Below are 27995 nucleotides of genomic sequence, written 5' to 3'. Positions count from 1 at the left end.
ATGAAATAAGACATTGGTGATTTGTCCTGATGAATCTAAGAAAATAGTCCATCAGAATTTAGTCAGTTTACAAAGGATTATATAATGAACTTGCAATCACCACCACTATACAGAAAAGTATAGTGCTTTAATTTTGTGTGTGTGCACATGTACACGTTCATATGTGCTGTTCTCCAGGAGCCATCTACCTGGTTACTGACTCTTCCTTCGCTGGGATATAGGACTTGCTACTCAGGCTGGCTGATGTGGTCCAGGGATCTGCCTTTCTCTGCCTCTCTAGACCTGGAATTACAAACACAAGGCATCACTCCTTCACTTGTGTTGTGGGTACTAGAGATTCAATTTAGGTCCTTAAGCTTGTGCAGCAAGCAATTTCTACTGATTGAGCTATCTCAGACCCTAACCCCTTTAATCCTAATGAAATATTATACTATTTTTATAATCAAAAAGTAATTTATATTGCTTCCATTAGAAAAATCAGTAATGTGGGGCACCAGTGGTGGTGCAAACCTTTAATCCTAGCACTTGGGAGGCAGAGGCAGGTGGATCTCTGAATTTGAAGCCAGCTTGGTCTCCAGAGCAAATTCTAGAACAGCCAATGCTACACAGAGAAGCCCTGTCTCAAAAAAACGACAAAAAGATTAACTGAACTTTCTGTATTCTTGTCAACGTTCTCATTTTACTGGTACAAATACTACTTATTAGACTTTCAAATGTCAAGTTGGCATGTTTGCTGTACAGTGTCTCTTCCATTCTTAATTTCATTGGTATGAGGGAGAGCAAGATAAAAGTAGCTCCCAAGAGTCCCACACCAATCTGGAGGTAGCGGTCCAGGACACACTTACTCGACTGGATAGCTTGTCAGTAATTTCACAATCACTTTATTATTTTTGGTGTATTAAGAAATAAAATCGTTACTAGTTTGTGAGAGGAAAGCCATGTGAAAGACGTGGAAGGACAGAATGTGTGTGAGTAAGCAAAGGTCCCTCAGCCTGAATGGAATACACTTGAGGTACAGCAACCCCCGCCCCCCAAAACTCAACAAACCCCCCAAAACCAGGCAAAAATACTATTCTGTTTAAAAGCCACAATGTAACTAGTTTTTACTATCAGCCATGCAGTGTTAATCTTGTGAAGAGCTGCAGGCTGCTTGGAGAGGCAACACACACACTTTGAACACTTCAATAAACACAATGTAAACAGTCACTTTAATGATGTTTCCTTTGTCAACCCCAAGCAGTGTGCGTTTCCCTTGCCTCTGAGCCCAGACTGGCAGAGTAGCAACAGCTGTGCCCGGGAAGAATTCTCAACACTCATCTGCCTGTTGTACTTTGCTTTTCAAGGTGGATGGTCAGAATCATTAGACTCCTTGCGCCCACCCCCCAAAAAGCTTCCCCAGTAGCTTCACTAAGTTAACTGAACCAGAAGGACCAGTTGCACCCCAACTATACATCGTCACACACAGATGGGCTATGGTAGAGACGAAATCTGCTAGCCCAAAGGAAGGAAAGCAAACACTAAAGTAAGGGACGAGTGTATTCCACAGGGTGTATATTTCAGCCCTCAGAAGGGGAATGGTGCCTTCATTTAAAAATACTTTTATTAGTTGGAAAACCCACAGAATAAACAATACCAAATCAATCTCTACTGGGATCTTTTACAAACTGACCCTTAAAATGACATCACCTCCAACTACATCACTTGCGTGACTTTTAATTTATTCATTGTATAAACTTTAATAACAGTTGTAAATCCTAAAATTTGTGTACTTTTGACCCAGATGAAAACTCAAGGCTTGATATTTCAAATGTATGCTTTTAAAGAGATTAATGGGAAAATAAAGCTATTCTCAAAGTATGTGAATAATTTCAGATATATTTAAATACTCCTCATATCTTCTTTCCATGAGGAGGTGTGTGCTACTGCAGCTCCAGCTTCTACAGTGAGAGATACAATTCTGCCAATTTCAAAAGTGGAAAATTCCTTGTATTAAACTCAATAATGAAAGGGACTTCATATTTTAATCACTGATAATTAATAGCTAACAATATAAATGGAATCACCTTTTTTGTTGAGATTTGAAATAAGCAGGTGATACTTTTAAAATAGGGAAAAACCAAGGTTTGAAATTATAGCCATTAATTATCTACTTATAGCCTGCAGAGGGCACTCAAGACCCTCGAAGAAAAGGTAAAAAATTTTTTTTCCACTTTTTATTTTTTTTAATTGGGTATTTATTTCATTTACATTTCCAATGCTATCCCAAAAGTCCCCCATAACCTCCCCCCAACTCCCCTACCCACCCACTCCCACTTCTTGGCCCTGGTGTTCCCCTGTACTGAGGCATATAAAGTTTGCACGACCAAAAAATTTGAAGGATTAACAATTTTTTTAAAAATCATTACCTTCATTACCAGTATTTATGAAAAACATTTTTCTTTTTGAAAAACTATTATCTAACAAAGGACATTTAAAGGAAACATACAGTTTTCAAAATTCTACTTCCTAATAGGGAACCCCCATCTTTCCATTCCTGGCATTCAGCACCTGTTCAGGCTGGAGCATCGTATACCAACACACACTGATGTCAATTACACAATGTCCAGGGGCTAAGAAAAATCAACCCAGCCCTCAGAGGGCCATGCTTCAGGGCTGGGAAGCTAGTGAATGCGGTATGCCACAGTCCTTCTCCAGGACACCCATGGACAATGTGCTACGCCAACGATGTGGGTGCTGAAGAGAAAGAAAGAAAGAAAGAAAGAAAGCCTGGTGGAAAGCCAGCAGCCCTTGAGGATTTTTAACCATTTTCTAAGACAAATCTCATGGTACTTTTAGCAATCTTCATTTTAATGAATCTCTCTATTATTATGAAATAACGATGTTTGCAGACGTATCTGAAGAGATGTCACAATATTTTTCTTCCCCTGAAACAATGCTGAAATGGCTCACAGGTAAACTCAGCTCAACAGGCATGGAATACACTTCAGGAGCACACAGATACCTATGCTGCATATATGCATATTCCATGAGGGCATATTTAAAATAGTGAATACTTTATTGCCTATTTATTACGTGGAGGAGTCAACTACTAAAACATAAGTTTCTTAGCAACATAACTATGGAATCTTGCCCTTTAACAGTATCTTCTACAGTTTTTCTCTGATTCCCCCAAAGTATCTGAAAACCTATCATTAAATTAGGACTACAGGAGGCTATTATGTCACAAATTTATGTATGCCTTTGAGTTATTTTTATTTATTTATTAATTACAAAATTGCAAAAGTTTGAGTAGAAAAAGCATAAGAAATCATTTAAACATTAGGTTTTATTGTAGATTGCTACTAGAATAATGAACAATTATATAACATCTTGTTTCTTTTTATTTATAAAGTGAATCATTAATAAAAACTTGATAATTAAAAACAAATTTTGTTACAAATAATTGTGTATATATTATGTATCTTTACATTTTATAGGTCATGAAGTATACTTGAATAAATCTTTGACATCTTGCAAAATAATATTAATAATCGTTTTTAAAAAGTGAATTCCTTGACAAACCGTATGAAACATGCCTGAATTTTCTTTCTTAAACTGCACAGACTACTTCCGAGTTTAAACATATGGGAGAAAAGGTAAAGCAAGAGGCAGAAACACTAACAGAATGATTAGCAAGTGGGAAAAGGAATGCAGTTATTACTTTAATGAGACTATGAGGCGCTACTTCTTCACGGAAAGTAAATCTAACAAGACTGTGTGCTGCATGCTTCCCTAACTGCAACTCTGTGCTATGCTATGCAGTGTATTTTCCAGTTCTGCTGGGGACGGCTGGGGAGATGAGGAGGCACTGCAGTCTCACGAAACCCAAGTGTTTTCTCAGCATAACTGTAGCCACTCCTTTGATTCTTGGGTTATCTGGGGGGCAGTAAACATGCACATGAAACAAAACACGAAGTTGTATTTGGAAGGTGGCCTTTGTTTTTTCTCTCTTCAAAGCCCATGATTCTTAATATCATTGTTAGGCAGAGCAAAGAAGAAATGTTTGTTCTTTTACGTAAGAAATAAACTTCATTTGGTATTCAATTGACTTTCTAACTTAGCAGACAAGACTTTACATCTTCAAAAACTGAGACTAAATTGCATTCTTGGCCCTTGCTTTAAAAGGTTATAGAGAATAGGCGCACAGGCTGGGAGTGCTCTAGTGATCTCCCTAATCTCGGCTGCACTTTGTCAGAACGAGCTAACTGGTGGTTAAGGGAAATACCCTAGATCAAAGGGGGATTAATCAGCGACCGAATCCTTGCTGAATCAACCTGTCATTCAAGAAAATTATTTCCACGGAACTTAGCAGAGGATTGAAGGTATTTGCATAACAGCAACCAACATACTTCAGCCAGGTTAAAAGGTTCAGGATTCATCCCATGTTTAGCTTTTTGGCTCCTTTTCCTTTCAGCAGCCTGGCACAATGGTCTCTAATCTGATGATACAGCTAACTATCTCAGGGGTGTCAGAACAGGGAAGTATTGCAAAGTTTGGATGAGGGATGGATCAATTTCACTTTCAGCAACTCCTAAATCTGATTTGTTGGAATTTAAGATGTAATCCTAAAAAGTCCCTTAAACCTGAGGACTGTTTATTAACATCCCTTTTTTGACCTTTGTCTTAGAGACAACTTCTGCGAGGGGGGCAGTCCATGCAGAGGTTTTGGGTGGGAGCCCCACCTATCTAATTCTCAGGGGTAATGTGAAAATCTATGAATGACTGTTAAGGTTTTAAAATATAGTAACAACAACAACAACAAAAATTGGCAATAGTTACTATGTGCAAAATTTCTGCTGTTAAACATAGCACAAGAAATCTAAGACCACAATATTTTAACAGGAGAAATACTGAGATGGCATGAAAGGAAGTGATTCTGAGATGGGCTAAGGTTTAAATAAAATTAAATGCTCCAAGGACATCGTCCAAGGAACCTATTTGCTTCCAAGTTGACAGGTTCCATTATTTAATCATATAAAACATCCCACTCTCTAGCTGCTAGTGTGTGCTTTAAAACACTGCTTACTAAAAACGTGGAGAACAGGCTTGACTCAAATCATGACCTAGCTTTTCTAGAGTTCATTCTAGGATGAACATTTTTTTAACCCTTTGGGTTGAGCAAGAATGATTACAACACTGATATCAGATTTCATAATCATATTTTGTCACTAAATGTGAATTTAGCACGATCGAATCTAGAGCAAGTCTGACAATGTCCAAATCTCTCACTGGAAGTCGACACTCATATTCACTGCACATGCAAAGCACCTTTCAAGTTAAAAAAAATGCAAAGAATAGCTATCAAAGAAAATGAATAAAATCCATAGTGAGATAATTTTTTAGAAAATGATTGAAGTTTTAACCAAAGAAAGGACTCTTAGAGTGTCTTATAGCTTAGAATAAGAACATGTCAATCACGATTAAGCTTCTGGAATCGGAATCCCTTTGAAATGCAGCTGTTTCTTCTTTAATTGTGGCAGTGGACTCTGAAGAAAAGAAAGGTCCAGCCGTAAAGATGAGTAAGGAATACAAAACAGCTCAGGATTAGCTGCGGAGTTCAAAGGTCGCTAATTACACTAAGGAGTTCCCAGACACAGGGAAAACATTAAACAGGTCACCTACCAAACCGGGAACACGCTTTGTCTTCAGAAATTATCCTGAAGTGACAGGTTTCTAGACAAAATCAGAAGCATCGGTGTGTCCAGCTGATCTCCATGGGATGGAAATGTGAGCTGGCTTTGAGTTCCCCAGTGCTGTGTTACAACGGAATGGCAACAGATGGCACTGGTTCCCTGTCACCCCAACGCTTTTCTAGTAACCCCTAGATTTTCCCCAGGTTTCTAGAAATGTCAAATTAGAGGTCACTGGTTTTTCTAATTTGTCTATGAAGAGTTTGCTTCAAGGATTACACATGGAATCTTTCCCTGCTCACTAGATAAATGTGTCTTATCTACCACAGTACAATTGGTTAAGCATTTGTACAATCAAAATTTCCAAACAGGTCCATTAATAAATTAAAGTGAAATGTTAAGTTTTGAGTTGAAGAGTGATAAAAAGCCTCTACAGAACAGTGTTTTCTCAGGAAAGATGTTTCCGTCCCTCCCTCCCTCTGGGTAGGTCAGGATAGCTAGCTCAGGTCCCCGGCAGGCAGCCCATCTCCTCCATTTCCTCAGGAGGACCATGAAAATAGAACTTAATTCTAGGATAATGTTTTGAAGGCAATAAGGGTCTAGAATGAGTAGGACTGACTCTACAAACTGTATTTCAAGTCCTAAGTTTATATATACTTCCCTTCAATGATGGCAACTCTACTTCTAAGAATCAGCAGCTTCTTCCAAGCTTTTTTTTTTTAGAAGACTCAAGGGGAAAAAAAAGACAAAAAGAAGCAGAACCCAGAATAAGTTTAATTAAAAAATATTATTCTACAATTCATATTTATTGTCTGGCTTCTAAATTTGGCATCAGTTAAGTTCCCAGGATCTTTAGATCTTTTTTTTTTTTTAAATAGTCACTTTAAGTTCAATTTGATGACAGTATGCTGCTCTAAAAAAAGAATATGTCATGTAATTGTAGAAATGAGAGAAGATAAGGAACTTGGCTAGACAGTTTTAAAGGAATCAAGAAAATGGTAAAAAGAAAACGACAGGGACAGACTTAAAGAGAAAAAAATTGCTATATTAAATAAGTCTAAATGATACCCACAGAAAGGCTTTTGGTTGTTTACCTGAGTTCATTCATTAACAGAGTTTATTTTATTTTTAAAAACTAAACAAACACTATAATACCTACAATTATTTTAAAGCCTTGTCTAAGGACACTAAAGAATCATAGATCATTATGCTCATCTTCTGAAGTTACTACAGTCTTAAGTCTACTGGCATCCTAAACACAGTTGTTCTGGCATATAACTGAATTTGTTACAGCAGCCTTTGATGGGTTAGGGTCACAGCTCAGCTGGGAGGGTGCTTGTCTGGCAGGCATGAAACCCTGAGTTCGAGTCCTAGAAGGGTACTGGACATGGTGGTATACCACTGTAATCCCAGCACTTAAGAGGGATCATCCTTAGCTACACAGTGAGACCCAGGCCAGCCTGGGCTTTATGAGACCCTGTCTCAGAAAGACAGGAGTTCTAGAACATCAAATAGGAATATGGAGGTTTATTGGCTAGCAGGAGAGATATGATAAAAACCAGGCTACTATTTGAACATTATCCCATTATTTCCCACTGGCTCTTTTGAAAGAAACAATTTGTGATTACTTTAACCAGACCATGGGTATTCTGCAACAGCACGCTCTTTGTACTGAGGCTTGGATAAGCACACAGTTTCCTTGTAAATCAATTACAGCCCATAGGATGGCTGACTGAACCTGCACTAGGAGAAGGCTGAGCTCTTACTCAAGGAAGGGACTCTGATTGCAGCACTGTTTCTCTCTCCATGGGACAGGAAGGGACGTGTGGTACAGAGACTAAAGACTAGTCTAAAGCGAAGCCACTCACAGCTTTTATATATCCTGAGTCATACTGGCATGAAATCAGAGCATCGTAACAATGACAAAAAGGGACATTAGCCTTGAAAATATTCTTTTACACTGAATCAGACTATAAATGTAAGATATGAATGTTTTCATAAAGAAACCACTCAGTAATTTTTCAGTCATGGGCTATGGGAAGACATGTAAAAAAATAAATACTATGATTCTATGATAGAATGTTACCATCATATAAATCCTTTTGAATATGAAAAACATCATGGTAACAATGATGCGTATGTTACTGGAGCAGGTGCTTTAGAATTCCAGATGTAATAATCAGAAGAAATTAGTTTCCGATCTACAAAAGGAAAAAGAAAAGAAATTAATGATAAAAGTGTTTAACCTTAGCAAAAACTCAGTAAGAGAACAAAGCCATTAGTTTTTTAATTTGTGAAGTGCAGTCATAACATGGTAATAACTTTGAAATATTAACACTTATTTTATTCTATTGAGGCTTTATTAAAACTTATACATATAAAAAATGAGCTCATAAATATTTGGGTAAACCACACTGAAACTTATATGAAATATCTCATTTATACCAAACATTTATTCTCCCTACATCTCTAGTTGTACTTCTAATGGACCATTACTTTAATGGTAAAAATTATTTCACTATTTCTTCTTGATTTTCTCTTTATGATCTCTACCAAGTCCCAAATTCTAGTCGAGGTATTCATTATTCAAATCAAAGAGTTAGAGACATGAATAACGTCCATCTCCCTCACAAGACTCTGAAGAGGTTGCCTTCCTGGCTTCTTATAGTTTGGCTCTAATTTAAGCATTGTGTTTTAACAGCTTTGCAACTCTGGACAAATGTTAACCTCCTTGAATTAAAGTTTCATAAGCTACAAACTGATAAAATTATGCTTACTTGGAACACACACATTTTTATTACTACATATACCACTGACTATGCAATTCAGCTTTTTCAACCTTTCTTCATGATCTTCAAAATGAACACAACGTAGGCTACATTACGTCCCCTTTTCTACTTTGATAATACTGGGAGGCAGCGCAGCACACGGTTAAAAAGATAGGCTCTGGCGGCCAACAGCCTGTGTTTGAATCTCATGACTGCCACTTACTACCTCGATGGCCCTCACCTCGTCTCTGCTCCATCAATGTCTCCAGCCATAAAGCAGAGACACCAACACTTGAGGTGCTGTGAGGCTTGATGAGTTAAGATACATAAAACACATAGACATTGCACCGGACACACCACAGGTGAAGATGCTACTATTAAAATGGATATTTATATTCAGTGTGAGGCAAGATGGAGGTTTGAAGGGATGAAAGACAGGTACAGTGAGTGACTCATCTGAAATGAACTCTTCATTCAGTGTTTTTATATAAAGTGCAAGCAGAAGCTAGGCTTGGAGCACACATCTCTAACCCCAGGACCTGGGCATCTGAGGCAAAAACATGGCGAGCTGGAGGCCATCCTGGGCTATGCAGGTGAGATATCTCAATAAATAAATAAATAAGATATATTACTAGTGTATTAAAAAATGGTATGTCAGAGAAACTTCCTATTCTTAACTATGCTTTCTAAAATTATGTTTGGTAAATACTAATAAAGTACTTAAATATATTTTAGTTATTATCTAAAGAAAGAACATTTCTCACAGATAATCGAAAATATTCACTTGTTTGTATTTAGACACAATAATGATTGTTTAATATTTCATAGAAGAACATATATACTATGAACATGCCTTCATCAATTTCAGAATACATACACTGGGAACATTTAAACACAGCAAAAAACAGCTAGAGGAGAAAGGACAGGAACAACATGGAGGGAAAGAAAACTGTCTTATTCTGATTCCATTACTCAGAGTTGCTGCCACTCAGAGATTGCTCACAGTTCTGTAGTTCAGAGTTTTCTATTTCTTCTGAGGCATTCAGGTATAATTATGGTCTTGTCCCGTCCTTCTACTTTTCTGAGACCTTAATCCTCAGTTTTAGGAATCTGAGTGTGAGGCTGTGGCTGTAGCTCAGTGAGAGAGCACCTGTATGTTTTTGCCATGTGTGGCTCATCTGCCACCTGCAGCTTGCCCTTGTGATTGTACACTTCATTCGTGTGACTCCTCTTAACACTCAGAGTATAAAGTGTCTGATGCTTTGAATAGTTAGCTAGTGCATGAAACTTTAGGCAACCTCAGTTTTAGGCTCCACTCTCCCAGGTCTCAAGGCCTTTAGAGTAGTAAACAGTTCCCTACTACTTCTCCTTTATAACTGAAGGGACTAAAACTTTAAGAAGTTCATTAGCTTTTCCAAAGTTACATAGAATAAGACACTGAAGCCAACAAGAGTTGAACATAACCAGAGCTAAGCAAATCCATATATAGCATATACTAAAACCCTCACTAATTGGACACTGCTCACCCAGACTGTATTCAAACAGAAGACAGGCAGCAACACAAAGTTCACAGAGGGTTATATAGGAGTGGACCAAGCCACAGAAACGTTTATAAAATGAGATTATTCTGCAGTCTTCAAGTTTCATTACACGTTAAACTCACCTTAGGCAGCGACAACATATGCCCATTTTAATTCTTTAGTTTGAATCTATATGACTTACATGCACTTATTTTTGGCTTTCCTGATGCAAAAACTTGAACTGAATGCTGGTCTGCATAACATCCAGTGAGTGTATAATCTGCAATCCTAAAGTTAAGCTGGAGAAAGGAGAGAAACATTCAGCCGAGGCGGTATCGTGTCCACACCCTTCCTTTCACCATTTTAAAAGCTTTCCCTGATAGTTCGCAAAGCTTATACACAAATATTAAACTACAATTGTGAGAACACATCCTCCCACTCTGTACGAGTTTTGTTCTTTGTAGGTGCTTAACATACCCCAAGTATTCCACTAATGTGAACCCAGGTGCACACGGTGAAGTAATTAGTACTCATGATGGAGCAGAGCTGGCATCTGAACTAAGAACTGCTTTTTAAAAGTACTGTCTGATATATTGTATAGTCCTTTCTCCCTAGCAGGCTATCAGTGACAAATTCAGATCATACTTTTAAAAATAATTAATCAATCAATCAAGTTCTGTATGTATAGGTGTTTTGCCTGCATGCAAGTCTGTGTCTGATGCCCTCAGAAGTCAGAAGAGGAGCGGGAGCCCCTGAAACTGGAGTTACAGACGCCTGTGAGCCATCATGTGGGAGCTGGGTATCGAACCTGAGTCCTCTGGAAGAGAGCAGTTTCAGTAGGTACTCTTAACCTCTGAGCCATGTCGCAAGCCCCAATCTCGTTCCTTAAGTGGAGGAATGTATATGCTCTTTAGTAAAGCACAAAGATGCAATCACGTCAAGAAGACGCATCAGTTTATCTCACACTCGGGGAAATGGCCTGTTCTACTTAACTTTTTGATAACCAAAGCCCAACTTTTATAGACCTGTTACCACGTTATCCCTTCCCTCATCTAGAAAACCCTTCTAAAATGAAACCTGCAGCTCTCGGGGTCCATTGGCGATGTGAGATCACCATGGTGACAGCAGGTACGTACGCACTGAGCTGTAAGAGTAGACACAGCTCCTTTCCAGGCTGTGGTTCTCACCTGTGTTGGTAAACACCTCATTTGCAAGATCCTGCTATCTCTACACTAAGCCAAGAGTCTACACACGCCAGGCGAGCCCTCCATCTCTGAGTCACATCCCGAGCCTCATACCTTTTTTCTCCTCTCTTCTCTACAAATTTCTTCAATTTTTTTTTTTTGTGTGTATGTGTGTGTGCATGTGAGTGTAATACATTTTAGAGTGTAAGGATCACTTATAGCAATTCTTTAAGAGCAAAGAGCTTGTGCTTGCTTCAGTGCTATAATTCTCAGTGCTGGAGTTTACATAGATGAGGCTCATTTCCATATTTACTATATGATCTTAATTAGATTGGAACTGGTTAAGTAAAATTAAATGAGAGAAATTTTCTAAAAATTATCTTCGGTGAGCATACAATATAGTAACATTTTATATTTTTTTCTGGAAAAAAGTCAGGAATTTTTAATAATCTTTAAAAAGAGACAGGAAAAACGGAGTTTTCAGCAGTGCACCTGAGACCCCACTACCGCTGCCTTTGTAGATCTCTTATCACTGGCTTCCCTGGGAATGTAGCAATCTGTTTCCCTGTAACCTTCCTGGCTACTCCTGCAATCTTCCTTCTTAACTCCTCTGAATTTTCCCTTATTTTATTTATTCTGATCTTATTCATTTCCTTGCCTCAACCTTTTCTTTTCCATTGGTCCTCCTAAATCCTTATATGTGGCTGCTCTCTCAAGTGCATCAAGTTCTATGGTTTCAGCTGCCTGATAGACACTCACATTAAGATATGCTGGTACTACTACATATACATAATACATTCATCGATACATACATTCAGCAAATATTTATGTATTAGGCACTGGACTAGATGGTGAGATTAAAACAAAGAATAGTAAGACTTACACAGCCTCGGCCATCATGCACTTTCCCCTCATCCACTGCAGACTAACACTCATAAAGAACCATTTTGATAACCTAAATCACCTACCAATGGAATAAAAGATGCACACCCTCTGTTCCAACCTCAATTACCTGCCCTTCCTATGGAGAGCTTATATTTCTAGCACAGGCTTTTGAAGCCTTGCTGAGTTCTCTTCACTCTCTGAAGTCACTTTAGAAAATATGTTTATGTAAGCAAGTGCACTATGTGTGTTGTGTTGTGAGTGTGTAAATACAGGCCCATGTATGCGTGGATGCAGAGGTCAGAGGGCAATGGTTGAGAACTGGCGCTTCCCACCCTGAGTTCCTGGGATGGAACTTTGACCCACTGCCCCTTACTTAACCCACTTTTCAGATGGAGATATTAGTCAACTTTCATGCGCCTCTTGTCCTCAGCCTGTTTTGGCCAGAAGGACTCATGTTTTCTCTGAGACACCAAAAGCAGTTACTATTGATGCGTCACTAGTTTATAATGTCGGAACCGCCTGAGAAACCAAGGGCTCTATCTTATTTTTGAACACAAATCAAATTTGATAACTAAGAGCTGGGTAGTTTAAACTGTAATGTTAAGTTATTCTAAACTACGTCTCTTAAAATTTAAGTATTTAGCAAAACATAAAAATGACTGCTCCTGGCCACGTGTGCTGATTTGTGCTTGTCTTCCCAGTGTGGAAGAGAGGCTGAAGTAGGAGGCTAAGCTTGGGCTATGGCAGACATCCTGTCTTTACAGCAAAAATGGAAGAAAGAACAAAAACAAAAACAAACACCACAGAACAAACACAACCCTCACAAATTTTTCTTAAAAAAGACTTAGCTACACAAAAAACATAGAAAAAATTTAAATTGCTGGAAAACAGTAAAACTCATATATATATGCAGTTTAGAAATAAAGGAGCCAGTTCTGACCCAACGTTCACATATTCACCTTTATATACGCTGTATTTCCAATACAAATGTGATCAAATGGCTGCTTGTTATGGCCCTTAACTCCAAAAGTTAGAGTTCCAGAAAGACTAATTTCCATTGATTTGGGGAACTTCTGGCCTAAAACCACAAATGTACCAATCAGTTATTCTAAAACAAAAAATTCTACAGGAAATGAAAAAAAAATCAATAAACAAAACCATACTCACCGATAATCCAGACCAGTAAGCTTTTTTCTCGAAATACCTCAAGTTGACCAAAACTAGCTTTGTATTCCAAATGGGTAATTGGACCTCTTTAAAACAAAACAAAACAGAACAAAATAGAAAAAAATCTCAGATAAAAGTTTTAAAGAGATGAGTCAAATCTTCTTACTATCTTTACATCATCAAAGCAGATCTGTATTCCAATTGCAGATGAGAATGAATAATAAATACTGATCTTAGAAAGCGGCAGAAATCACATAAGCATTTACAGTAACTATATATCTTACATTAGTGTTCCTAGAGACAGTTATAGAATCATGGAGTCCATTCATCTCACAGGCATGGGTGCAACATTAAAACCACGACTTTGCTATTTAAGTACACTTTGTAAAGAGCTAGTCTGCAGACTCCATTTTAAAAGTAGAACAGGTTTATGTTATAACTGGCTAATTCGATTCGCCAGGTTGTTGTTGGTTGAGATGGATTTCTATGTAGACTTCAGAAAAACTGAGAGGACAGCAATTATAGAGTGATATCATTTATCTCTACCTGTTGTAAAAAGGTATGTGAGCTTCACAGACTTCAAAATTATTTCTCACACTTTCATGGAGTTTGAAGTTAACTGTTACTTTTAGCTGTACTCCTTCTTCTTTCATGTGGTAAGAACCCAGTATTGGTGGGACAGGAACCTGAAAACAGACAATCATTATGTACAAGTATGGCTTTAGTAGGTGGGGAGTGTTCTACACTGCTTTCACAACAATGGTGGCTCTACACTCATCCTGAAGGCAGAGTCTCCTGCCTCTCTGAGCAGATATGAGAAAGGTACCTTGGCGGGCGTACACACTTGTTCCTCCTTGCGCTCTCGGAACGGCAGCACAGGTTGTATTCCACACACTAACTGTTCTGCCCACACTTCTGGCTGCTCCTGTCCTACCTGTGACTCTGCTGTTTCTCCTCCCCACGCCCCTCCTCAGGAACGGCTTAACTGGTCAGTAATGATTGAAGAGGAAACTGTCTGCATGCTGGTATGAGTTTGGTTGTTGCTCCTTGATTTTGGTTTTTGGAGAAAGAGTGCCTCTGTGTAGTTTTGACTGTCCTGGATCTTGATTTGTAGTTCAGGCTGGCCTCAAACTCAGAGACTCACCTGTCTCTGCCTTCTGAGGGCTGGGATTAAAAGCTTGTGTCACTTATTTGTGCTTTTGAAGCAAGACACAGGGAGGTTCTCCCTTATATGTGGGTCCTAGGGCTGTAAGAGCATGCACAAGACAGAGAAACTCAAAAGAAGACAGAAGCAGAGAGGAGACAGGAGAGAGTGTCAGACTAGAAGGATCTAACTTTGGTTCTAATTCTCAGGTAGCCTAGATCTAGTTCTTCTCTTGAATGATAATGACAATTCCTGTTGGCCTCTCAAAATCAATGTCTTCTAGTCAATCTACCTTGAACAAGATTTCCTCATGTGCTGGTTGATAATGAGGACAAGAGACAAATGACACAATACAGTAGGAATCATGCTAGGCTTTCGGAGCCTGGAGAATCTGCCTTCCGACCCAGGCTTTGCCACTCACAGTCAGAGGATTCTTTCTGTGCAGGTCATTCAGCCTAAGACGTTCCTCATATAAAACAGAGACAACGTCTACTTTAAGATTTGTTGAGATTACTAGAAAAAGACACACAAAGTGCCTAGGACAGTGTCTGACATACCACACTTATAAGTAATAGTAATAACTACTACTAAGATTACATCTTTATTTAGCTAAGGATGCCTGGGATTAGAATGATTTCATGTTTATATTTAAAACCTGTAGCCTTAGTTTCCTAGTTAAAGATTAAAAAGAAAACCTTCACTGACTTTGAAAATGAATGGTATTACAGGCATCAGAGATAAGAGCCTATTCAAAGAATTGAACTTTTATGTTCTTTACTACTCTGCCTTGTAAATGACTCATGAAAATTTCTCATCTGAGACCAATAATGGCTCAACTTTTCCAAAACAGTTTACCTGAGAAGTGTAGTGGCATAAGTTGAAGGACTCTAAAGGCGGAGTGAATGGAAATTTATACGGCCCACTAAATGCAGAATCCTCCATTGTGTCAATGCTACTAGAAGTCAGAATGGCAGAATCCAGAGAAGTCACACAGGGATGAACAATAATATCCTGAAGTGGAGACCCGTTGGTGGGGAGACTCAAGCTGATGGTAACAGCTGGCATGACCCCTTCCAAGTCACACTGTAACACAAGGAACAAGGTTGACCAAGACCTTAAAAGCAATGCAGCATCTCTGAGGCTTTTCTCAATTCAAATCATCTCTTCTAATTCAACCTCTCGCTCTAGGCATTATTCTCTTAACTCTGTCTTCTGACTAACAATCTGATACCCTGTTAACCAAGCCAGTGGTCAGAGAGCCTTCACCGACCCTTGGCTCACCTTTTAGCTCCCACAGAAGCTAGTTTAAGTTCACTGGTTTCTCCCAGGCTCCTTTGCAACCTTATTTACATAGGCCCTCCTAACTTTTCAGCTCAGTAGCTGTATCTAGATTTGCTTTCTTCTAGTCCATCCAATCTTCATCAATACCAAGCACATTGATGAATCCTAATTCAGCTTTTGTTATATTGAATCTGGGTTCAGACAATTCAGTGGTTCCTTTCAAGCCTTTCAGTGTTTGCTTCCCATCTAACTGGTCTTCTAACCCTTGACTTAAATGTTACAAATAGAAACCCTGCATTTTTCCTGAATAAATCATACTGTTTTGTACCTCCACATACACCTTAACACCTGCCAGTCCTTGCAGGTATATTCCCCCCCCCCTCCCCATATAGTATTTTGCTTAGTCTGGTTTGATAGCTTTGTGGGTAAAGGCACTTGTAGCCAAGGTTGGCAGTCTGAGTTTGATGATTCCCAGACCCACCTAATAGGAGAGAACCAACCATTCCAAGTTGTCCTGTTCTGCGCATGTGCACTGTGGAACCGTGCACCCACACTCACCAAACAAAGGTGCAAAAGAAAGCCTTGCACTCGTCACACCTAGCCCATTTTGTGACATGTAAGCCTTACATACATTGTGCTGCTTTCCTGAGAGTATACTTTTGCATGTAGACACTTCCCTGTGTGAGCTGGGTAAGCATGAGGGATTTCATTATCCTTGGGATGTCAGGAAAGGCAGGTGAGACAGCTCCAAAGTTCTTTCCATGAACTCCTGTTATGGCCCTCGCCTTAAATTCCTGCTTTGAGGTTCAACAGGCTGAGATGGCAGGTCTCAGACTTCTCTGTGAACTTTGGTTTCTCTACCTATACCAGGCTCCAGAATGAAGCATTGAGTGACTTGTTTTTGAAACCAGAAGAAAAGACTTATTCCCCAGCTTCTCTGGTACTTGAGGTTTACCATCTCTATTTCATAAATGACACCAGCAAATCTTACTTGTGTGTGTATAAATGTGGGTACAGGGAGAGGGGTATATTCAGGGTCTTCCTTTGTACCTTAATTCTAGCTTGACATTGACTTCCTATTTTACCTTTAATTGTTTATGTGTTCTGTGTGTGGTCTGTGCAATGAGTACAGAGTCTGTGGAAGCCAGAACCAGAAGACAATGGATCACCTGGAGCTGGAGTTACAAGTAGTTAGTTGTGAGCTGCCTGGCATGGGTACTGAGAACCCAACTTGGGTTTTCTGTAAGAGCAGCAAGCACTCTTATTCACTGATCCACCTCTTCAGCCCTGATATACTTTGTAAAGTACTGGATCCAATTAGCCAACTGATCCATAAAAGTGGCATTGTTTGTTTGACTACATACAAGGTATTTAACAGTAGGACTCAGCAGGGAAATGTTTAGGTCTAAATGAAATACAGTCCTCCCCATGCACTGACTACGTCACCAGTATGTCACTGCTTATGCTTCTGTTTGCTTCCTTTTTTAAAAAAAAATTTTTATTATGTACATAACATTATGCAGATATAAATACATATATATACACACACACATATATGTATATATCTGCATGTCAGAAAAGGGTACCAGATCTCATTATAGATAGTTGTGAACCACCATGTGGTTGCTGGGAATTGAAATCAGGACCTCTGGGAGAGTGGTCAGTGCTCACAACCTCTGAGCCACCTCTCCAGCCCTCTGTTTCCCTGTTGCAGCTTCTGTGCTTCTTCATAAGTCCACTGCTAATCATAGGGGATCCTCAAAAGGTTAGCAGTGTCCACCCTTTTCTAACTTCTTATTTTTTCCTAGTATTAATATAAAGTCTTTCACTTTGTGATGTTTTTAATGTCTGTTTGGTTTTATGGTACGTGTGTTTGCCTGAGTTTATGTATGCACATCACATGTGTGTACCCAGAGGTCAGAAAAGGCGTCAGATCCCCCAGAACTGAAATTACAGACAGTTGTGAGCCACCATGTGGGCACTGGGAATCAAACCCTGGTCCTCTGCAGGAACAAGCGCTCTTAACCACTAAGTCATCTCATTTTGTAAAATCTGATGTACAATTTAAAGTATGAATTCATTAGTGGTTCTGCTTCACATTTAAGTACTTCAACAGTACTGAACTGTGCTAGGGTATAAGTTGTAGTTTAGGAAGGTCGTTGTTTTCTTCTTGTGACAATTAGAAAAATATCAAAGTTCAAATTTGAAAGTTAAAATGACAACTATTCTTATTAGAACTTAAAAATATATGCTGTTTGTATATTTGTAAGAATTTAGGCTTGTTTTTGCTATTTAGGGAAAGATTAAAATATACAAATATTTACTAGTAAAGGATATTAAAATTTAATACATCGTGAATGTGTCATTCACAATGAGATCAAAAAAAGGGTGCCACTATACAAACTTCCAATAAATTTCCCACTATCTAGTCAATTAAAAACCACAAATACAGGATGAGGACAGCCAAGCTAGATGGAATTTATGTACTCTTTTTAAAACGTTTGGCATATGCAAATCTGGACCCCAGGAACTATAAAAGCAGAAGGCACAGGAAAGGTTATCTTATTTTAAAATGATAAAAGATTTACAAAATTATGTGACTTTGTAAGGCCGCAGAACACTTAGTGGCAAAGGTGAACACCAGAGAAACATTTAGTGTTAGGTTGTGGTATACTGCATTCTCCCGCCCCACTTTAAAACACTTTTTAGAAAGTTACATAGATTTGTGTTTGTGTGTGTGAGTATGCATGGATGGATGTGTATAAGCATGTGTGCTACAGCACACAGTGGAGGTCCGAGGTCTCGAAGCACGTGGACAGGCTTGGGGTAAGGAAGCCTTTACTGGCTGAGCCGTCTCACCAGTCCCTCCTCCTTTATTTAAGAAAGATTTTCATCTTGGTAATCTGAGCCAGGACTAAGGATAAGAATCACCCACACATCCCAGAAAAACCAAAAACAAACAAACAAAAAAATCCCTAGGGTCAACTTATCAGTAACCAGAGAGATGTTCACATCATGTTAATCACAACACACCCAGGATGAAAACATCATGACCTTTTCCACTTTTTATTCCACTGTGCTCTTGAGAAAGAGACTCAGCTACTTTAAGAGTGATGAATGAGATAGTTCATGATTTTTTTTTTTCAAGCTTCTTAAAGTAGTCTTCCAACTAGGATGGATAATTTGAAAGCAGTTTTAAGCATGACAAAACTTTTAAGTTACTTTAATTCAAAAAAGTCAATTTCCCTGTCTAATTTTGTTCTTAAAATTTACTTTATTCATAGGACTTAAAGTGACTGAACATTAAAGTTACCAAAATATATAAAGAACTAAAAAAGATATTTGAGAATACTAGTAACATATAGAGGTAGTATTTAACTGGAGGACTTTGATATCTGATCATTATTCAACCTGACATTCAACACATTATCTGTATTGAAGTTTCTAACTGTTTTCTTACATTTTCTAAGTTTAAGACAAATGAGTCTACTGTTGAGTTACTTAAATAAAACAAGAGCCCTTCTTGGTATTTGATGTTAAAGTCAGAGGACTTGTTCAACTTCATCTAGAAAAATGGAAGCTAGATAATTTCAATATTTATTCACAAGTTCTCTGAAACAACTCGTTTTTAATAGTGGACCTGATGCTCTATTTCTTCAGTGTGGCCAGACTTAGAGTGATTGGCTTTGCATCTAAAACACAGAGCATAGTAGAACTGATGCCATGTAACTTTGAATCAATCTCAATCTCTTTCTCTCTTCACACACACACACACACACACAAAAACACACACACACACACACACACACAAGCACATACTATTTGATCTGAAAGAAGCTAGTCACTAAGTTGTCAGGACACTTAAGCAGCCAGTAAAGACATCAGTAGGAGTGGAACTGAGGCTCCTCCCATCAGCCAGCACTGACTTGCCACCCAGTGAGTGAGTCGTGTTGCAAGCTGATATTCCAACCCCAGTCAGATCTTCAGATGACAATGGCTGGAATCAACATGTTGACTATGGGCTAATGAGATTCTACAATGGCGGGTCCAGCTAAGCTGCTCCTAAAGTTCTAACCCACAGAACTAGGAAGATAATGTCTATTTTAGAGCAATGGGATGATTCATTACATTATAGTCATTAAATAAACAATTTGTAAGAAACACAGAAAGATAACATAAAATTTCATGGCTGTTGCTAAGGATAACAAGTACACCATTTAGAAATGTAAAGTACAAGTTACAAAACTGACTGTTCTTCAGTGTAAAATGGTATGACAAAGCAAATCCTGGAGAAAACCTCACCTTGCAAGCGACTGTTCCGGCAACTTGCCATGTGTCTGCTATATCCTGCTTACCATATTGCATGCATTTTACCGTTTCGGTGATAGAAATAGAAATCTGTGCTTTTCCTTTGTATGCTCCAACTTTCCAGGCTGGCTGTTTTTGCGGCTGAGTCACAGATACGGAATTAATGCTATTCAGTGAATTCTGCAAGTTAGCATCCAATAAAGTACCCAAAGGACAAGCCTGTAGAAGCAAGTCAGGCAACTGACTCAGTTTTGTGTGTAGGTCAGTGTCATTTTTCTGACTCGAGTAAAGAAAATCCTGTATCCCCAACAGCAGTTCCAAGCCTTGTGAGACCCCACTAATGCTAATTAAAGGTGGGCGAGGGGACAGAGCTTGTTCAACTAATGGAACACTTGCATATATCATGCTATCCCTCAGGAAGGCAATGACTGGCCAGAGCTCTTCACCTCCTACTGAAAGCCCATAGATGGATGTTTTATTGATGCGTGAGCAGCCATCACGTCTCTCCATGAAGTCCTTATCATCATCCAATAGTCTAAGTTGAAAGAGCAATGCTCTAAGAAAGGGGCCATCTTCAGGTACAGGAACATAAGTCATTCCATTGAAGGCTTTGGCTCGCTTTTCAACAGTTGGGTATCGTCTGCAGTAGGGGAACAGAAACATTACAAATGATTCCTTCAAGTAAAATCTTTCAAGAATTAAAAGATTTTAAAACACAAGTCAAACAGTCATGACAGTAAGGCATAAAGCAACACATAACTACTATACACTACCAAAGAAAATAACCCTGAGCCATTAAACCTGCTCCCTTCTGACATGTTTAGTATCTCAAAGGATAAAATGTATTAAATACTGCTGAAAATTACTGACTCGATTTTATTTAGTTTTTTTCAATAGGTGGAGTACATGATTCTAACTCAAAACCTTTGTTTTTCAGACTCAGATTCCTTCTTGGTTGAAGTCATGGTTAATCCTAATTGTCAACCTGATGGGATTTAGTCTACAGGGAAACAGATCTCTGGCTATGTCTGTGGGGTTTTCTGGATTAGGTTGAGGTTGGAATAAACTAAAAAGAGAGAATGGGGCAGTAGCACCCATGGCTCTCTGGTTCCTGACTGCAGAAGCAATGAGTCAGCTGCTGCCTCAGGCTCCTAGACTGTGACTTCATCCGAAGAGATGGTACTCTCAAACTCTGAGCCAATGTTAAATCCTTCTTTTAGGTATCTATAATAAGCCTTTTTTTTTTTTTTAATTCCATCTTAGTAGGTTAGTCACAAAGAAGTGGTTATATTTAACACTCGAAACTTTTAGATTTATTGATTGAGATGATGCTAAGTTTATATAATGAAATAACAGATGTCGTGAATGTCCTTACCAACTCTTGAAAAAACTATGAAAGATCATTTTAGTAATAACAGCTTATCTCTCTAGCCCTGGAAGATATTTTGAGATAAATAAAAAAAGAGGAAAATCAAATTAATCCTTTATGGTTTATATGATCTGGGTAGAATGTAAATTTACTTAGTAATTTATCTTCCCCATCACAAAATACAATATGCTTAGGCACTTTCAGCCATTTATAAGAGTCCATTAATGATATCCGCACTTCTCTCCAGGGCTAAGAACTGACCCTACCACTGAACCTAAATCGCCAGCTCCTAACCACAGTTTTCACTTTCAACAAATATGTTTTTCTTTATTCCTTTCCTTTCTATTTTAAGGTCCAGAATAAAGTTACTTGCTAACTCCTCATTTTTTGAGTATATAAGCTAACTCTCTGTGATGGCTACTCTTGGTTGTCAACTTGACTGTATCTGGAATAAACTAAAATGCAAGTGTCTGGATACACCTGTGAGGGATCTTTTTGTGTTTCTTTTTCTTTCTTTCTTCCTTTTCTGTTCTTCTTCTTCTTTTTTTTTTTTCCAAGACAGAATTTCTCTGTATAGCTCTGGCTGTCCTGGAACTCACTCTGTAGACCTGGCTGGCTTTGAACTCAGAAATCCTCCTGCCTCTGACTCCCAAGTGCTGGGATTAAAGGCATGTGCCACCACTGCCCGGCCTTTGTGTGTTTCTTAATTAAATCATGTCAAGTGGGAATACCTACTTCTAATGCAGATTTTCAAGGTGGGAGGATCCACTTTTAATCTGGACCATACCTTCTGCTGGCATCTATACAAAGAACATAGAGGGAAGATGCTTGCTTTCTCTCTTAGCCTGCTCTCCTCCACTCCCACTGGCAAAAGTCCATGCCTGCACTGGCATCAAGAACCTACTTCTTAGGGATTCCAGTGTATATGAAGACCAGCAGAGACATCCAGCTTCATGGACCGAACAACTACTGGATTCTTGGACTTTCCATTGCTAGACAGCCATTGTTGGATTAGCAGGATCACAGCCTACAAGCCACGTCAATAAATCTCATATATATATATATATATATATATATATATATATATATATATATATACACACACACACACACACACATACATATATATATACACATATATATATATACACACAATGTATATATATATGTATATGTACACACACATTTATATATATATGTGTATATTATATATGTGCATGTACATTATATATAATATATATAACACACATATATGTGTATATTATATATGCATATATAGTATATATATGCATGTATAGTATATATAATACATATATATAATATAAAAATATACAATGAATAATATATTTATTCTATCAGTTCTGTTCCTCTAGAGAACTCTGACTTTTCTTATTTGTAAAACAAATGGCAGGTCAAGGGGTATATCTCAGTGGAAGAGTATGTATTTGGTGTTCATGAAACATTGGGTTCAATTTCCACCATAAAAACAAATAAAAGCCTAGCAAATGGATAGTAATGACTATGTAATTTTCAAAATAATTTTTATAACAAAATTATTTAAGATATAAAAAGGCAAATAATCTTAATGCAACAATCTTGATTATAAGTCAAGATTAGTATTTCCTCTAATAAGATGCTATTATTTGATAATAATTAAAAATAATGTACTATAATGATTAGATTCTTATGTATTTTTCTGACTAAATAGGGAAAAATTAGCTAGTACACCATTAGTTCCCTCATATTTCTAGTTACCTGGAGGATAAAATTCTTAAGCATAAAACCCTCACGGTTGAATATAAAAAAAAATTAATCTGGGACCTTAAACAATGCCTCAATGTGTTTAATAAATATTTCGTTGGATGACTTAATGTGTCATTTTACACTAATCTAGGTTTTGTTTCAAGACAGGATTCAAGCCTTAGGTATCCCTATAGCTATGGGGTATAATACCAGCCTGCGCTGTACTTAAGCTGATATTATAATCAAGATTATTGTAGTAAGATCATTTGCCTTCTTGTATCTTAAATGACAGCCACTACTCTTTGGCGTGTATATAGAGAATATGCAGTAGTGTGGCTGTTTTGTTACAGGATATTTGATTATTATACATACCAATTGTTAGCAAAATATAAAAGCTTAATTAGATACTGTTTTGCCAGATGCAGTAGCTGTGTTCTGAAGAGATGTAGTTTAGGTGTGCCTCTAAAAGCCTCCATAGATAAGATGCTAAAGAATGGAAAGTTCTTGCCTATTTTAACTCAAGTTGTTTGGGTGAGGTCTTGTGTTCCTTGCTCTACCACTTTAGGAAGTCATAAAGCTACCCTGAGTTACCTTACCCTAAAGGAGAAATGGCTCTGCTCCTACTGACTTGGCTTGGAGGCCCCCACCCAACCCATTTTGGTGACATGGTTCAGCCTGCCAAAGGTGTAGGGGAGGAACTAGAGGCTTCTTTTATAAGTGACTAGACTTTGATAGTTCGTGTTCTCTCTCTCTCTCTCTCTCTCTCTCTCTCTCTCTCTCTCTCTCTCTCTCTCTTTCTCTCTCTCTCTCTAGTTCGTGTTCTCTCTCTCTCTCTCTCTCTCTCTCTCTCTCTCTCTCTGCTTTGAAGAGATAGGGATTTTTCTCTTTGGACTTGCAAGAACAACAGAGAAGCAGCTGGCAGGACCCAAGTAAAACAGAATTCTAGGCAAGAGAGCTAAAGAGATCTCTTGGGTTTAGAGAAGCTCAAGAGTAAGGTCGACTAGCTTAGTAGTATGACACAGATCTCTAAAAAACTAGCAGTTTAGTTGTAAGGATCAGGCTTGTAAATAGATATTTTATATATAGCTAAGAAAATTAAGTTACCTCCTTGAGCTAGCAGGTTTTTATCTCAGTTTAGGCCTCCTGCCTCCCGTGTCTTTATTGGCTTTAATTAGATCATTTCAATGGTTACATTGTTTGCCCTGAGTTGAGGAGGGTAGCCCAGGGAGTAGCACTATTAGCAGGTGTTGCCTTGTTGGAGAAAGTGTATCACTGTGGGTGTGGGCTTTAAGACCTTCCTTCTAGCTCCCTGGAAGACAGTCTGTCCTGCCTGAAGTCCGATCAAGACACAACACAGACCTCGCAGCTCCTTCTCTAGCACTGTGTCTGCCTGGATGATGCCATGCTTCCTGCCAGATGTTAATGAATTGAACCTCTGAAACTGTAAGCCAGTCCCAGTTAAATGTTGTACCTTGGTCATAGTGTCTGTTCATAGCAATGAAATTGGGGCTAAGATAGAAGTTATTAGCTAGCAGAGACCCTGACATGAACCTTTTAAGGCCTTCCCTCCTCAAAACATCAACTACTACCATACAACTAGTGAACAGCTGACTCAGGTGACTTTGGGTGGTTGGGGTGTTTTCTTGTCAGTCATCCATGCTCCCTTAAGTAACCCCAGTAAAACACATTGGTTTGCCAAGCTCAACTTGAATAGTCCTTTGGTCTGTTGCTGTCCTTTAGATCTAGGATTATCACACATTTCTTTACATCTTTTTCTAAAAGGTTATAGAGCATGTGTTAATTCATATCTATTAGCCTTAACATCAGCTCCAAGTGGTCCGAATCTGAACTTCACAAAACTAGGAATTCATTCAAAACAGAATTAAAGTGACACAGAGATTAATTATGTGACCCCCTCCCCGCAACTTGCTACCTCCATTGAGATGTAGTGAAACTCACCTAAACATATCTGAATGTGTCTTCTAAAGTATATAGTATACACAACTGGGAAAGCATTCTGAAAACTAATATGACTTTTCTTTTAAAATATTTTTACCATTTTTCAATTATGTGTATGTATGTGGAAGGGTGGCAGTGGCTATGTACAGATGGCTTTGGAGTCTAGAAAAAGATGTTGGTTTTAATAGTGAGGGCTACAGTTAGTGGTGACTGGTGAGCTGTCCCACACGGGTTCTGGGAATAGGACATGTTCTCAATTACTGAGCATCTCTTCAGCCCTGCATGGCTTCTTCAGAGAACTTACTTTTTCAATTAACAAAAAGTCTCACTTCTATTACAATGTTAAGATACAAATACATGCACATAAAACCAGAACACTGGCACAAAAAAGAAAGTAATAGAACAGAGGCAGACCAATGTTTATATGAAGAAATATAGCAAACATCAATAGTGAGTCAATAAAAGACAGAGAGTTTACATAACGATGTTAGGAAAACTCAAGTCATATAAAGAAGAAGTGAAATTCCTACTTAACACCATATTCAAAGATGTACTCCTAGTGGACTTAAATATAACAGATAAAATTATACAGAATGGATAAAATGGTATCTTTGGAAAGGGTAATTCACAGAAAAGGTATTTCAAGAGTCTAATGAATATTGTTACAGAAAGGTATACAAATAGAAATTAGTTCTCCTTTACTGGTAAAATTAAAATAAGAGTCAGGGAAATACAGAAATTCATCGATTTCTTTTTTTTTAAGTGTTTATTTATTTTATGTATATGAGTACACTATAGTTGTCTTCTGACACACCAGAAGAGGGCATCAGATCACATTACAGATGGTTTTGAGCCACCACGTGGTTGCTGAGAACTGAACTCAGGACCTCTGGAAGAGCAGTCAGTGCTCTTAACTGCTGAGCCATTTCTCCAGCCCAATTCACTGATTTCTAATGACTCTGTTTGCATTCAGGGAAGCTATTTGTCAGTATTTTGTTAAATCAGTACAGACATGTTCTAAGGCCCTGTTTGAGGATGTTTACTAGATAGCACTGTTCTGAAAGGTAGAGGCAGCTTGGACCCTATCATTAAGGAATGTAAATAAAGAAAACCATAGATTCATACAGTTCAAGTATCTAGAGCTGCATTATCCAGTATGGTAGACACCAGGTACATGTGTTACTGAAATGTAAGCAAAACTAACAACTAATGGGGGTCATGGTTGTTGCATTCCTTTAATTCTAGTATTTGGAAACCAGAAGCAGGAGGGTATCTATGAGTTTGTGGCTAGCTTGGTCTACACAGTGAATTCTGGGTAAGCCAGTGGTACACAGTGAGGCTCTGTCTCAAAACCACAGCAACAAAAACCTAATAACTGAGTTCCTCAGTTACACCATTCAAATGCTTTCTGGTTTACATTCGAAGAGATTTAAAATTGGTCACCTTTCTACCATACATTGCTGCTTTCCAAGAACACACATCTACTCATTAACACAGAGGCTTCTTAGAAATAATGCCAAGAGACAGGTAACAACTTCAAGAACTGACAGATGGGATCTCCTGAAATCAAAACAGTTCTGCAAAGCAAATAAAACTACAAGCAAAGTGGCGAGACAGCCTATAGACTGGGGGGAACTTAGCCAGCTATACTTTATATCGGGGTTAATATCTAATATAAAGAACTGCAGAGTCCTCTCCATAGAATTATCTTGGTAAGATATGGCAAATTCTAAAGGTGGGACCAAACCACTTATGCCACCTGGATAAAAAGGTGACTGTAATTTAATTTTTCACACTTCTATTTTGCTCACCCACTAGAAGCTGCAAACTATAACGTTCTTTAAGCAATCATTTTTGTACCAAACTTAAACAGATGGAATTAATTTTAAAGATACATTAGTATAGCCGGGTGTCGTGGCCCACACCTGTAATCCCAGCACTCTGGAGGTATCTGTAAATTCAAGGCCAGCCTGGTCTACGTATCAAGTTCTAGGACAGCCAGGTATACATGAATCCTGTCTCAAATATATAAATAAATAAAGATACAATAGCAGTAATACTAGAAAACATGTAGCATCATGTAACAAGCAACTCATTCCTTACAACAAAGTGAGATAAACGTAGAAAGCCTAAATTGCCCAAGGGCACCCTGCTAGCTGCTCCTGGGACAGCTGAGACTCAGCGCACCACAAAAACTCCTGCTTAGATTCATCCTTGGACCCATCATGCCTGAGGATCCAGACTTGCAATTACCTGGAGAATCTGACGGTGCCTCCAAGTGGAGTTCCTGGTTCGTGACGTATGAGCCACACTGCCCGCAGGGCCATGGTTAAGCCTCCCAAGTATCAGAGCGATGTAGAAACTAAGGTCGCCATCCAGCCAAAGTAGACCCCGCCTTCTAGATGGGCTGTACCAGGCAACGTCCGGGTTCTCCCTGAGCCGCAAGAGCTCACTGGAGATGCTCGCTCTTCCGGGTGAGGTGACTCAAGTCTCCCGGTCCCTTCAAGAGATTAAAACACTCCTCAGAAGGTCTTAAGAACCTACACCCGGAATCTCAAGGGACTGGAATACTCTTCTCGCCCACTTCCGGGACGGCGGCCCGCGAGGCTCAAGACGCGTCACCCTGTCGCAAACGAGCGCCTCCGCGGCCCGCTCGCCGCTCGCTCCTTTCGCCCGCCCCGCGAAGTCGGCCGGGCGCGCGCAGCCCCACTTCCGGCGTGCGAGGCGGTGACAATGGGAGCGGCGCGGGCGGCGCCGGGAGGCAGCTGACAGGCGTCTGCGGCTCCGCTTCATGGCTGCTCTCCCTCTCTGCCTTCGCTGTGTGAGGACCGGGGCAGCCAGCAGCGGTGCGCAGCCCGGGCCGGAGGCGGTAGGCCGAGCTGGGACTGGTGAGCGGCGCCGCTGAGGCGCAGCATGTGAAGCGGAGACGGCCTCGAGCGCGGGGCGAGCCTCTCAGCCGGCCGGCATGGCCACGACGGCCGAGCTCTTCGAGGTGGGT

General features: G+C 39.1%; 2 protein-coding genes across 12 annotated transcripts in view; one reads left to right on the top strand and one right to left on the bottom strand.

Moving 5' to 3' along the window:
• Ap5m1 (adaptor-related protein complex 5, mu 1 subunit) lies at nucleotides 1–27707 on the bottom strand. 7 transcript variants are annotated; one of them, XM_011245212.3, is made up of 9 exons: nucleotides 27251–27707; nucleotides 19921–20566; nucleotides 15193–15420; nucleotides 13740–13879; nucleotides 13194–13279; nucleotides 12986–13104; nucleotides 10160–10256; nucleotides 7756–7870; nucleotides 1–282 (listed from the first exon to the last, which is right to left on the bottom strand). In XM_011245212.3, exons 1-8 carry the CDS (start codon nucleotides 27322–27324, stop codon nucleotides 7788–7790), a joined length of 1473 nt encoding a protein of 490 aa, XP_011243514.1. In that variant the 5' UTR covers nucleotides 27325–27707; the 3' UTR covers nucleotides 1–282; nucleotides 7756–7787. The 7 variants fall into 7 exon arrangements, 6 of the variants coding, with proteins under 6 accessions (XP_011243514.1, XP_006519686.1, XP_006519689.1 ...); XM_006519623.4 differs by lacking the exon at nucleotides 1–282 and adding an exon at nucleotides 3236–3915; XM_006519626.4 differs by lacking the exon at nucleotides 1–282 and having other exon boundaries at nucleotides 3308–7870; nucleotides 19921–20145; nucleotides 20373–20566; nucleotides 27251–27453.
• Nucleotides 27448–27995, top strand: part of Exoc5 (exocyst complex component 5) — a 54746-nt gene continuing 54198 nt past the window's right edge. For 3 of the 5 annotated variants that reach the window (XR_001781081.2, XM_011244884.3, XM_011244883.3), the window contains exon 1: nucleotides 27692–27989. Coding sequence is in view for 4 of the 5 variants with exons in the window: in XM_011244884.3 (XP_011243186.1) it covers nucleotides 27963–27989 (27 nt within the window). In the remaining variant the exon portion in view is untranslated. Of the gene's footprint in view, nucleotides 27990–27995 lie in introns of all 5 variants that reach the window. The other 2 variants (NM_207214.3, XM_017315766.2) reach the window with 2 other exon arrangements.

This window comes from Mus musculus, chromosome 14 (genome assembly GCF_000001635.26).
Source record: "Mus musculus strain C57BL/6J chromosome 14, GRCm38.p6 C57BL/6J".
NCBI lineage: Eukaryota > Metazoa > Chordata > Mammalia > Rodentia > Muridae > Mus > Mus musculus.
Note: the sequence above shows the minus strand (reverse complement) of the source record. Positions and strands in the feature narration are given on the sequence as shown.